This window comes from Fundulus heteroclitus, unplaced genomic scaffold, assembly GCF_011125445.2.
Source record: "Fundulus heteroclitus isolate FHET01 unplaced genomic scaffold, MU-UCD_Fhet_4.1 scaffold_318, whole genome shotgun sequence".
NCBI classification, from domain to species: Eukaryota; Metazoa; Chordata; class Actinopteri; order Cyprinodontiformes; family Fundulidae; genus Fundulus; species Fundulus heteroclitus.
In genome coordinates this window covers 70,905-84,386 of record NW_023396728.1, presented here as the reverse complement: position 1 = coordinate 84,386, position 13,482 = coordinate 70,905, and the positions used below count along the sequence as shown (strand labels likewise).

At 42.2% G+C, this 13,482-nt stretch overlaps 1 protein-coding gene across 2 annotated transcripts in view; it reads right to left on the bottom strand.

Annotated features, from left to right (window-relative positions):
- Positions 1 to 11,643, bottom strand: part of lnx1 (ligand of numb-protein X 1) — a 47,355-nt gene extending 35,712 nt beyond the window's left edge. The window contains exons 1-2 of one of the 2 annotated variants that reach the window (XM_012851474.3): positions 11,396 to 11,643; positions 1,924 to 2,440 (exon numbers count right to left, since the gene is read on the bottom strand). In XM_012851474.3, the coding sequence (XP_012706928.2) occupies positions 1,924 to 2,333 (410 nt within the window). In that variant the 5' untranslated portion in view covers positions 2,334 to 2,440; positions 11,396 to 11,643. The other variant, XM_012851475.3, reaches the window with a different exon arrangement.
- Positions 11,644 to 13,482: the final 1,839 nt, after the last annotated feature.

The window sequence follows — 13,482 nt, the reverse complement described above, 5'->3', positions numbered from 1 at the left end:
TGCACACAATGCGCTCCGTGATCTCTGCGGACGTGGCCCCTCACCTCTACAGATAAAACCCTCTAACTATGGTGGAGCAGCTGAATCCTGCTGGGAGACAGCCTCAGAGATCCACACCTCATTATGACATTCACACTACATGAGAGGAAGCAAGTGGAGAAATAAAAAAAACGGACAGACTGAGCAGAAAAGATGGTGTAAGAGAAGCAAAAACAATGGGAGACTATTGTGCACATGCAGGCAATACAAATAAGAGAATATAGAGGAGAATTTGCTCTTTTTATGGATTTTGAAACAACGTGTGTTTCTAAGTTTTAAATTGAACTCAAAAGGGAACCCTTTTTCCCGTTGTCTGTGATGTTTAGTGGGATACATTAATCATCTCTTACTAGGGCCAGGGGTGTCTTGATGAGCAACGTGAGCAGACCCACACTGAGAGAAACCAAAGTGTGGCCTTTTAATGATATGTAAGCAGATGAGCTGGGCCTGGTTAGATGAAAGCCTGGTTGGAAGAGAAACTCTGTCCTTTGGGACAGTATCTGGTGGTTAATGATGACGGGCAAAGAAGGAAGGAAAACCTACAGTCAGTCTTTATTGCTGGTTGTTGCCGTTTCTTTCTAACAGACAAGCACGGATGAAAATCTGAAAAGTAAAGGGTAAAACAGGTGGGCATGCAGGAACTGGGAAAGTGATTGCATTGTGCCAGTGCACCATTTCAAATGATTTGCAATCAAAGAGGCATCATAATGCATCTATAAATATGATCCATGTCTCAAGAATTTCTTTAAATGCAATCAGTTTCTTAAAGGTATAGTGGACGATTTTTGACTAAGAGCGCATGCACGAGACCATCTTACCTGCTCTTCTGCTCCTTAGGGGGAACACGTGAAAAATATCTCCCAAAGCCTTCGTCTCATAAACTTGTAAGACAGTTTGCATCTTGTGACTCAGCCATTTTCAAAGTATACGTTGAGAGCAGCAGAGCTACAATGAACGGCTGAAAGTGAAGCTCACTGGATGCATAAATACTAGAAGTGTTCATGCGCAGCAAGAGGAAACTAGCTAGGAGCGAGCATGCACACTGGGGTTGGGTGACCATGTCACAGTGATTGGCCTGTGGGACAACCAATAGACAAGATGATCCCGCCAGAACTCGAAGCTGAAAGATCGTCTGCTATACTTTTAATTGTGACGTTGAGATATCTGAAACTAACTGCATATCTTGGAAGCGCTTAGCCTTAAGGACTAAGACCAGTGGATTCCCTTTTACTTTTCCAAAATGAAACATGGCAGTGGCAGGATCATGCTGTGGGGATGCTTTTCTTCAGCGGGGACAAGGGATCTGGTCAGAGTTGATAAGTATAAATTGAGCTAAATACAATGGAATACTGAAGGAAACCATTAAACAGACTTGAAACTGGGGCTCAGGTTCACTCTCCAGGACAACCAACACAAACCAAAAAAATCCGAGCTACAATGGTTACAATAAATATTCACCTGCTGAAATGGTCCAGTCAAAGTCTGGAACTAAATGCAACTAATGTGGAGGGACTAGAGTTGTTTTGTGCACCAGTGTTCACTTCGGAGAAGTGCAAAGCTGATCAACACTTTCATCTCTAATTGCAGCGAGAGCTGATTCTGCAAAGCATCGACTCCTGGGGCTGAATAGAAATCCTCACTACACTCTTCAGAATTTTATTTTACAAAACACATATACATGTTAGAAAAACATGTATTATTTTTTTCTACTTTACATGCTTTGTGTTAAATCCCCAGTAGTCGAAACTTTACAAAATGCACAAAAATTCAAAGGGTATGAATACCTTTGCAAAGAAATGTACTTTCTAATGACTGCTAGTAGATTTAGGGAACTGAAAAGGGTTAAAGGATCTGGTCACATGTTTTTTTTTTTTTGGAGCTTACCTGCCCTTGATGTGGTCTTCCAGGTCACTACGAGGCAGGGTTTCGGTGCAAAACTCCGTGAAAGGGCAGACCACCATCAGCTTATCCAGCAGCTTGTGCACCAGGAGGCTGGGCTTTCTGCAGCTCTGCAGCATGAGGGGCATGCGGCACACGGGGCAGAAGTCCCCCTCCAGCAGGAAGCTGGTGAGGCACTCCTGGCAGTAGGTGTGACCGCAAGGTGTGTCCAGGGGCCTGATGAGCGGCTGCAAACAGATGTGGCAGACAAGGTCATCGTCCACCTCGTCCTGGTAGACGTATTCATGGTTCTCCTCCAGTTTGTGGCTGTGGCCGCATGACGCGCACAGGTCAGGGGCTGGGGAAAATAGATCGCTGTCTGTCGGGGAGCTAGCTAAAGGGGATGCTTCTGCCATGACTGCTGCAACTTCAGGCTACACACTCCCCTCCTGGGCGCTCATTTGAAAGGTAGGACCTGGGATATGAAGGTAGATGAGATGAATGGGACGTCAGCAGAGGAGATCTGCGAGGAACAGAGAAGCAACGTAAATACAATGACGTAGAGGTCCTTGATGATGACATTAGGGTTGTGGTAGCACAGAGAGGGGAGCCAGCTTCCAGCTTATCTTCTAATTTAGTTACACACTAAAGCTGCTGTCAACCTGTGTCTCCCCATGGATGCATCTGTTTGAAAACAGGTTTCACACGGTTTTGTCTGCAAAGAAATGAATCGCATTCTGTATAGAATAAAGTACAATCATTTCTTTAAGATATGTAAAGAAATGTATGTATGTCACTTTCAAATAACCCTTATTTGTTATTGTGTATTGGAATGAAGGATGCAAAATTCAGTGCTCTGCTGCCAAAGCCGAAAATCCATTTAAGACACAGATTAGTGCTAGCTGAGGTTTTTGTGGTGGTTAGTAAACTCATAAACTGAATGAGTAAAAAGTCCCAATAATAAATACTATTACCGTTAACAAATCAATAATGTTGCCAAAGAAACAACCCCCCCTCCCACCAACAAACAAACAAACAAACAAACAGAAAGTTAAATAGAGTAAGGAAAGTGAGGCTTGGCAGTCAGACTTGGTGAATATGGCCGTTGGTAGTGATCTAGCCAAGGACAGCTAAACCCAAACGGTACACACTGTGAAGTGTTGTTACTGCAGAGCCTCCAGCTAATTTAAGAAGGAACAAACCCAATTATGGGATGCTAATCCGAGGCAATATCAGGAAGGTGGAGGAGAATTAGGGCATTTACAGACTGCAGGAACTAAACACAACAACACAGGAAGAAAAAAAAAACACTATATGTAATTTAAAACCACCACATTAAAATGCAATCCATATATTCACCAAAAAGAATAAAAAAAAACACATTTAGACTGTAACAATCTAACATACAAATGGGATGAAGTAAAAACCCGAAGCACTGAGAATTCAGATGAATCAATCAATTTTCAGCTTGATCATCTGATTCTTCACTGGCTGGTGTTTTTTTTTTAACAAAATAACTTTAACAAAGGTACAATAAAATAAAAAACAGTCAAATGAGGCACAGAGATGTCCAAAGCTATTTAAAAAATGTATTTTCTACAATATATCATGACATTCATTCAGGCAACCAACAAAATTGAGTAGATAACAGGAAGGCTGAAAGACGTGTAGTTGCTCTGTTTCATCGCTTTGAGTTTGACGCCTCTGTCTGTTACAGTTAGGGCTAGATCTGGAAATGCACTCAGTCTCTGTGTAACTAATGTAGATATATACCTCAACTCAGATTTATAAATGGCTCATTTTATAGTTGTTAATCACTAAAAGTTGCTAAAGTCAGATAAAGTCAAGACTGGAAATCCGCCACAAAATTCTGCGTAGTGCAGATTGGGTGGAGATATATAGTAACATCAAAGGGACACAAAGGGCTCATTTCTTTGCTAAAAATGATTTATTTCCACTATTGAGAAAATCAAGGTGGAGCCAATTTTATGATGTGTAAAATAATTCATAAGTTTTATTGTAGAATGACCGCAGAGACGGTCTGGTTCTTTTCTTCTCACTTATACAAAGAACTGCAGGAATCTTTTTTTTTTTTTTACCTCTTGGATTTACAGCAGTGGCCCAGATAAAAGATATTGAACAACTGAGATTTCTCCTCTGGACGTGGGAACATCAATACCACTCGTCTCAGCGGCAACTACTGAGACAGACTGATACAGATAAGTCTCTGGCTCTCTGCTCGGCGGACTGCATGACAATCAGTCATCTCTGTTAATCCATAGTAGGATATGACATGGTTTCAATCATGCCAGGTTATTGTTTTCTGCTACACAAGTTTACGTTGTGGTCGATATCGCAGGCGGGCCAATGTGCACGTCATCGCCAGAGCAGGTGGGTTCCTTCGAGCACATGGCCACCGACAGATGGGCTTAGTCAGGCACACGCCACTTTGGCAGGGGCAGCCATGTTGGCGCTTCGTTTGCTTTGTTTTCTGGGCCCGTTACTGGCTCTGTGCCGCGTGATGACATGCTAGATCTTGTAAAAACTCCAACAGCGACAAAACGTGAAGTAAAACTGTAAATATACAGTGCTGTAAAAAAAAAAAGTATTCGGCCCCTTCTATATTTCTTCTGTTGCTGCTTTCCCCCCCAAAAAAAGTTATAGGTTTCAGATCACCAAGCAAATTTTTATATCAAAGGTAAACTGTGCAAATACAAAGGGAGGTTCCAAATGATGATTTCATTTTTTTTTTTAAAGAAAAAGACCCAGCTGTTCAAACCAGCCCAACTGTTTATGGAAAAGTAATTGTTGCCTAATGCTAATAAGTGCTACCCTGAACAACTGGTCCACTTCTCTACACAGAATTGTTTTAGTTCAGACACATTAGATGATTTTTTAGGTATACAGATCCACAGCATATCCATCAGATTAAATCTCCGGCTATGACCAGGACCTTCTTTTTGAGCTTCTGAGCCGTTCAGACTCACATCTGCTCTGGATCGTTATCAACATTTTGTATGCTACAGTTTAAGGTGAACTGATGGCCAAACACAGTCTTCTATGATTTTGTGTGAGAGCAGAATTTAAAGTCTATTTAATGTCAATTATGGTACGTCATCAATGTTGAAGCAGCAAAAAAGCATCAAACTACTACCATCATGTTTGTCTGTCTACATTTGGCTCTTTTTCTGAACTCCTTTTTTAGCCTTAATGCAGATATCACAGAACGCACACCCTCCAAAAGGGTCCAGCTTTGTCTCGTCAGTCCACAGACCATCTTCCCTTTATCTTTTAGGAGATCATTAGGATTATTTTTTAGCAAATGTGGCTTTCAGTTCACATTATTTGTAAAATAAATGGCATTATTAAATAATTTGTGTTGTCTTTGGGTGCCATTTTCACCTTCTCTTTTTGATGTTGTTTAATCATGAACCTTAACTGAGAGAGGCCCGCCATGGTTTACATGTTTTTTTTTGTTTTGTTTTTTGTGACGTCTTGGAGCCATGGCATGGACTTGGAGTAAATTTAGTAGGCCAGTCAGTCCTAACCTGACAACAGCCAGCTGTATGTATCGCTCCGCCTAGCTCCACTCACATACATCTGGGACACCGCCATAGGAATTGCCTTTACTGAAGGCTGGGCCTTATCAAAACTCCTTGCATATGATTGGATAAGCCACTTGTCTGTCATCTTTATCGACGTGCTATTTCAACCACTCACACCGAAGCTAACCCATGACGCTGATGAGAGCGACGCAGGAAAAAAAAAAACCTTTTTTTATTTTTTTATGTGTTTGCGGCTCTAGTGCAGGGTTTCCCGCAGCGCTATCTTGGCGAGGCGGCCGCGGAAAACGTGTCGTCCCTCTCCCCCCCGCTCCGCGAGCCGGTCCGCGGAAAACGTGTCGTCCACCCCCCCCACCCGCTCCGCGAGCCGGTCCGCCTCGCATAAGCAAATTCCTGCGGGAAACACTGTAGTGGCACACCTTTTATTGACAGTGAGCTGACAGGAAGAGGGGGGAAGACAGGCGGCAAAGCGCCGCGGGTCGGAGTCGATCCCGGGCCGACCGCGTCGAGGACTAAAGGCCTCCTTATATGGTTCGCGCTAACCGCTAACCGCTCCGGGGCGCGTCCGCGTTACGCGTCCGCGCCCCGGAAAACAAAACTTGCCAAATCCGGTCGGGCGAAAACATGGTTTCCACCAACAAAAGCCTTAAGAGCCGTTCTCTGATGTTTTTTTAATGAAACAATATTAGGTAGATTGGACAACACGGAAGAAATAGCAGCATCAATGCTAACGCTTGCTTCCTCAATGCGAGCCGCCATTGTTGTTGGAATCTCACGGTGGCTTCTCCACTACGTCACATCCATTAAACACCCGCCCTGCGTCCTGATTGGCCAGACCAAAAATTTGGTTGGGGAAATCACTTTCAATCAGCGGTGTCCCAGATGTATGTGAGTGGAGCTAGGCGGAGCGATACATGCAGCTGGCTGTTGTCAGGTTAAGTCAGTCCTCCATGTGTTGCTAATGACGCTCAATAGTTTCCAGCTTGAAGTTCAAAACCCTTAGAAATGGCTTTGCAAAAATTTCCAGGCAGATAGATGTCAATTACTTTGGGTTTTTTTTCTTAATCTGTTCTTCTTAATATTGGGACAAAATGTGTTGCTTGACATTCCCTGATAAATACATGATAATTTTAAGCCTAAATTCTGTATGCATTTTGGGCATATTTGATTTAAAAATTGTTTGACAGTCAGAAACCTTTAAGTTTGACAAAAAGCAAAAACGAAAAGCAAAAACCTGTAAGGAAACAACGACGTTTCCACAGCACTGTAATCTGAGTGCTGCTTCTGTTTTGGTGTAACACATTCTCTCGCTCTTACAACCACCCATGCTAGAAAGCTTTCAGAAGGCACAACAAACACTGACTTTGGTCTGCAACACTCCATGGCGCTGCGTCGTAAGTGGATGTTTGATAACAAACAGCATCTTTCTTCAACATTATCGGTTTGAAGCCTGCAGACTGTGACTCATGGGACCGTAAGGATCTCCGTCTGTGTTGTGTCTGATGAAGGAAGGCTAATGAGAAGAGGCTGAACAGTCTAACAAAGAAGAACTTGTGATGGCAGGGTGGATTCATCACACGGCACCTGCTGAGTGTGGCCGGATCCTATAGAGCGAAGCACTTTCATCACAGAACAAGTCAGAGACAGACAAGCAATACGAGCACAAATACCAGTTAAAAAGGAAAAGCTGAGAAAGAACAAACAATTCAGAGAAAATGGAAAAATGCATGGGACTTGATACCCCCCTCAAAGATAATCTCCTTAAAAAAGAGTTTTCACACGTAAACCTCAAAATTTTGTTCAAGGGAATGTGGTATCTCTTTGGTGTAGACTTGTCTCGGATTTGCTGATAATAACACATCTACTTCACAGCAGGATGTTTTTCACTGAGGAGGCATTCTCACAGCAGGAAATGCAAGTGAGGGGAGAGCACAAAGAACGCTGGGCATGATCAAAATAATCGGAGCTGTTTTGTTTTACAGCAGATCCAGAATACCAGATGAGGCCTCTCTCTCTGGCTATCTCTGGGCTTATTTACCTCCACTTATATCTGAACAGAACCATAACATCAACGAACCAGGGAATGATGCTTTTCTGCTAATCAGCCTTTAATCTATTAAAAATATTTCTTTCACAAAAAAAGCTTGTTACATTTCCATTACAAATAGACTAAGGGCAACAGATAGGTTCTTCAGTCTTTTAGTAATTTAGCTGTAACCAGAAAGACATTTTCTTTTGCTGATCATACTGTGATCTTTTAAAACAATTCTAACAATAAAATAGCGTATCTGTACAGAGAGTTTAATTTATTAATCCGATCCAAAGTAATCCAAATACACACCGTTTAGCAAACCCTGAGCTGGCCCAAGGTAAAAGCAAACTAATCTACTTCTTACCAGTGATAAATGAATGTACTTGGCTGAGACATTTCCGTTGAATGTGACTGGGCTGGAGTCAGATACCATGAATAATATAGCTGCAAACTAATAAACTAAGTCAGTTCCCCCAATGGTACTGTCAGTGGAAAGCTGTACTTCAGATATTAAGTACAGCTTCATATCTTCCAGACCAAATGAGTGAGTCACTGGAAATAATGTTACTTCTACAGTTTATTTCATGCCATTTATTTTACAAATAATGTGAACTGAAACTGGGGCCTCAAAAAATTGTGTTCAGGGGTCTTATAGAAACTCATGTTTCCCCAGAAACATTAGCTGATCCACTACTCTGGAGTGACGAGCTACTTAACAAACTTTATCTTGCTATTCCACTGGAGGAGGAAGGGCCACACACAAATATAACGTTTATATTTCATCTGAATAGGTCAGAATCAACTCATACAAACATTTAAAAATTAATGCCTTACTATTTGATCTGAAAATTGCAATTTATTCAAGCACCTGTCACCTCAAATTGTTACAAATTGATTCATCTATACATCAGTAACATGCACAAGCTAGAACACTCGCAATTGGTCTTCGACATTACGAAGAAGATGGATCAAAAACTTTGTGGGCAACCTTTTTTATGTTTTAAAATATTCTTTGGGAAACTTTAACATGAATGCACAATGCGACGGCCCCTATGCATCGTGTCAATTAACTTTGGCAGAACTGATTAATGGGCTTCAGATGTGGATAGGTTCCTTAGAAGCTTTGGCAAAGCTCAGTAAAACAAGTTTAAATGCGATTTTAGAAGAATATGACTGCCACATCACGTCTCTTAAGCTCCTGATGTGCGTTGCCTTGCGCTGTTTTTCTCTTTTGTCTGAAACGATGCTGATGACTGGTGCGATATGCAAACAGCCAAACCAAAAGTGAAGCTTGTGTGACAGATCCACTGTCATAAGCGTCCACTGGCCCACGAACACACTTGGCTCTGCACACCCGGTTTCTCCGGTGAATTCAGGCGACACACCCGTGGCCGAGGAGCGTCAGCTTTCCCTGGCTCAGTCCTAATCTCTGAAGTGAAAGCATGACGCTGCGGCAGCGGCACGTTTGGGCCAATGTTATCGCTGGGGACAATGTAAGAGCTCTGATTGGCTGTAACCTGATTTGTAGCTTATGTTTTATTGATGATTAGTACTTATACAACCAGGAGAAAGGTGAGGCTTAGTATCCATAAATCATGTTGTGTCCATTTTTCTATTTGATCTTTAACTGAAAAGAGAAAGAAATGTTTGCACAAGAGTAGGCCTTGACTTACTCCTTTTGTCTTTGAGGCAATCATGCCAATCCCTGGCTCAATAGGCTGTCCCTCGGGATAATACACAGCCATGTTCCTCACTCAGAGTATTTTGTATGTAAATACCACTGTTGGGTCAGTCTCAGATTTCTCTCCTGTGATCCGAGTTAATAATGACACGAGACAATGCGAGGTCAGCTCTTTTTTTTGTAACGACGGAGTGTGGAAAACAGAGCCGGGGACGAGGTATCTGTCTGCATCAGCATTCGGAGCGTTCACACTGAGCTGGCATGTTGCTATGTACACATCCACTCCTCAGGTTCAGGCAGAGAAACGGAATCCTATCTACTGATCGAACACACCCTGAGGACAGGAGGCAAATCTGTGGTGTCCAATTATGTTCGCCAGCAGGTGACGAGACTTCAGATATGTACAACTGCATAAACGTGGGAGAACGTAGAGAACAGAGCTGAGAAAACACACATTTGCTTTTACCTCAGGTGCTGCTTGGCTAATTATCATTATCTAAGTAAATGACAATGGCTGCTCCAGCTCCTTTCTCTCCTCTGTTTCTTCAATGCCCCGGTGAGCCCACATTGCCCTTCGGCACGTGGATGAAGACGCTCCATGATTAGCTACAAGTGGTTGCAACTAGTTCTAATGGACCACCGGATTCTTGGAAGTGAGCTCTTCTAATACGATGCCTAGAAACCGAGGGACAGAGACTGTTTAGCACTTTACCAACTGAAGGTGAGAGCGTGGAGGAATCTGTGAATGCTCCAAAGGCTTTTCCCTACGACGGAACGTTGTATCTGAACACCGCACTTTGTTATCTAAGTACATCACAAAATCACACGGTTGATCGGCGTGTTGATCGTTGCAGATTTCATTTAGTGTCACTTTGTTACTTCAGCTTAAGGTGAAGTACTGCTGGAGCTGGTGTGGTATCACATTGTCAACACAATAAACTCTGTGAGTCATATTCAGAGGGAACTCGTTCAGAGGCCGTCGCCAAGTGAAAGGGCCCAGCTTCAGAGAGCAGCAACACAAACTGGCCCGTGAATGGATCAGTAAGTCATTAGATCATAAAAACACAAAAATAGTAATGGCTAATCAGGATTCATACCCACACCCATAAAACATGGAACCTGAGCAACAGGATCAGATAGCCAGGAGTTAAAGGAGCAAACATGTCGGATCCAACACATGCAGACTGCTACATAGTCTGCATGTGTTCAGGCATGCCCCGAAACGCAGAAGCCTTCCAGTTAGTCTCTTTTGCTTCTTCTGGAAAACATCTTGCAATCACACAGAACAAAACAAGGAAATAACTAAATAAGCACAGTTTTTCTTTAACTGCTTACAATGCTGAAACATTACCCAAATATGTTTGCATTGCTAGTCAGAAAGTAAATCAGTTTTCAGGGAACCTTCAAGAAACTTGATATGTAAATCATGCACACCCCCCCACCGAAAAAAAAAAAAAATGTAATCAAAATGCCAAATAATGGAAACCTTTCATAAATTTTTACTTTTAAATCTTAACAATGCCTTAATTTCACATACTGCTGTTTTATGATACTTAATAGTCTTAAAATGATTAAAAAAAAATTCCATGATTAAAAGCATAAATACCACTGCCTTAAAAGTCTCACCAATTACAGTTAATCACACATCCAATGTTTAATAGGATGAGAGGACAGAATTTTTCTATGCTATAAATGCAACACAGTTTGTTCCAGTGTGGCGACATGGGCTGTAAAGGGTCAATATTACTATTTCAGTATAATTTGTGTCGTGTCACTAATCTCTCCATGAAGCCCTGGTGTATATTTGTGGCCTATGTGACTTCTGTGCAGATTGTGTGAGCCCCAGCTGACACTCCAGTCTGGGTGAGCAGCTGCAGGCAGATGTGAAGCTTGGTGAAGTAATATTGAATGGCTGAATGGATCAGTACAGACTATACAAAATAAAAAAAAAACAGGTGAAAATCTACATCTACAACAAACTCACACATGTATAGCTCATGTGAAAACAGAAAGTAACAACATGCTCACAGAGCTTCGGTGCAAATTACTTTCCATTTAAATAATAAAGTCACTGTCACATTCCGCAACATTCCCTGATGAACAAAATCACGATTAACCACCGAGGTACTCCTCTAGAAAGAATAAAAAACATGTTAAAGTCTACTTACATAACCTCATTTCGGAAGTTCACTTTCAGCTCACCTGAACAGGTAAAGTCTCGCAGTAGGTGTAACATTAAACCCTTCAGAGAGGGGAGGTGGAGAACAACGGCAGGTAAATGACTCACAAAACAGGACTTTGTCCTGGTCAGAGAGCCTGGCGAAATGGATGACCGACCTTCAGGGAGAGAAATTGTATCTAATTCCCTGTCTTTTCGGAAAATCTTCCGACTCCAACCCAAGGTGCGGAGCTGAGCTCCTGTGTAAGCTCAAAAACGGCTCATCTGTAACCAGCCAAGGTGATCAGGAAGTGGCAGTCAGATGGGCGGGGACAGAAAAAGATAAACAGGAGAACTGCCCAAACCTGCTTGAGGAGAAACTGGATTCAGAGTGGGAAGATGAAACGAAGGTCTGAGCGGAAATCGCCACAAATGTCTGGGAGAGGTGCTATTCACACACAATGTGTTTTAAAAGAGGGAACATGTCAAATCGAGAGGGCACAAGTGGTTTAAGCTGAGCGTTCTGACAGACTTTCAGAAAACAACGAGCCAATAAAAAGTGACAGCAATTAATAATCTCTTACTTACAGTACATTAAAACCTAAATGCAAGTAAAGTTTTTAACCAGTAAGCCGCTAAGCACACCAAGTGTCAAGTCTACTGGTGACAGTGCTGCTATGTATGTTGTCAGTACATACTCCGGTATACATTAAGACACTATAATCTACGCGCTTTGTACAGAGCTTTCTTTTTCTGTCGTGGTTTTCCCCTCTCTTTGACTTTAGCTGCTTCTTTAAAGCCGTGCGTGTGACTTGCTTTGTACAAAAACAGTAGTTATCCCTGATTTCAGGCATGGCTCCCCTCTCTGTTTTCCCTCTATCACACCCAGACTGTGAGCCACAGGTGCCTCCGGGACTCGCAGCTCCACAAAACGGCAATTTTATGAGTCATGCTCTGACGTAAGGAGAGCTGAGTCTTTTTACCCAGTTTGTTGAATATATTCTGTGAGCAGCGGCTCAGGATCTACCTGTCACACATAATAATGCATTCCTTTTTTCAGGACTTTTTTGTTCTGTTGCGTGTGCAGACAGACTCACGCGTTACTTGCCCAAGGACACTTTGACATATTAAATCTCTGAGCTTTGAAATGGAAGAAAAAAACTCTTCGGTTGAGCCACAGCCACCTCCACAAGCATCGGGAGCTACATTCATTTCTGATTCACTGTTCTGGTTTTTGTTGTGTTGTTTTATTTCAACACTGTCAAGGAACGGTCATCATTTAGAAAACATTTTGTTTCCCATCGCCAAGTAAAGTAGGATTTAATATTTCTTTTGCTTGGCTGTAGCTCAAAAGAGTAGTTCTTCCGAAAGGTGTCATGTTACAGTCACAAAGTCAACGTGTTTTAATGTGATTTCATGTGACAGACCAACAAGGAAAGTATACATGATTTTCATTATTTTTAACATACTAAAACTGGCATTGTGTATACCAGTGTTTTTCAGTATAACATTCCTCCACAAATAGCATTTAAATGTATGCCAAATTATTAATACAAAACATTTTTCCACATATTTGTGGTGTCCCCTACTTGGCTTGTAGCCAACCGCAAAAAGGACTTCTTAATGTTTATATTTTTCAACAATGGATTTCTTCCTGCCTCTCGAGCAAAAATAACAGAATCTGTGGTGGTTTTCTTGATGGCTAATTCTCCCACCAGAGTCGTGGATCAGTCCAGAGTTGCCCCGGGCCTCCTGGCTGCTTTTCATCTGATTTATCCTCCCTTTTCCCGGCTGCTGTGTGCCTTGGTCTTCGAGAGGCTGTTTGTTCACTCGTGTTCTCTGAAGAATACCCAAGGTCATCCTAGAACAGCTGAATTTATACTCAGATAAAATGAATCATAGAACAACACTATGCAGTAATTAGACGACTAAAATGATGCACTAGTTTCTATTGAGAGAATTTAAAATAAATGGGGTGTGTGTGTGGGGGAGGGGGGGCGGGGGGGCGCGACCCGACCCCGGATAAGCAGAAGACGATGGATGGATGGATGGATGGATGGATGGATGGATGGGAGGGGGGTGTTACTTTCCCCAAAGACAGTCTAAATGTATAAAGGGAAGATTATTTAGA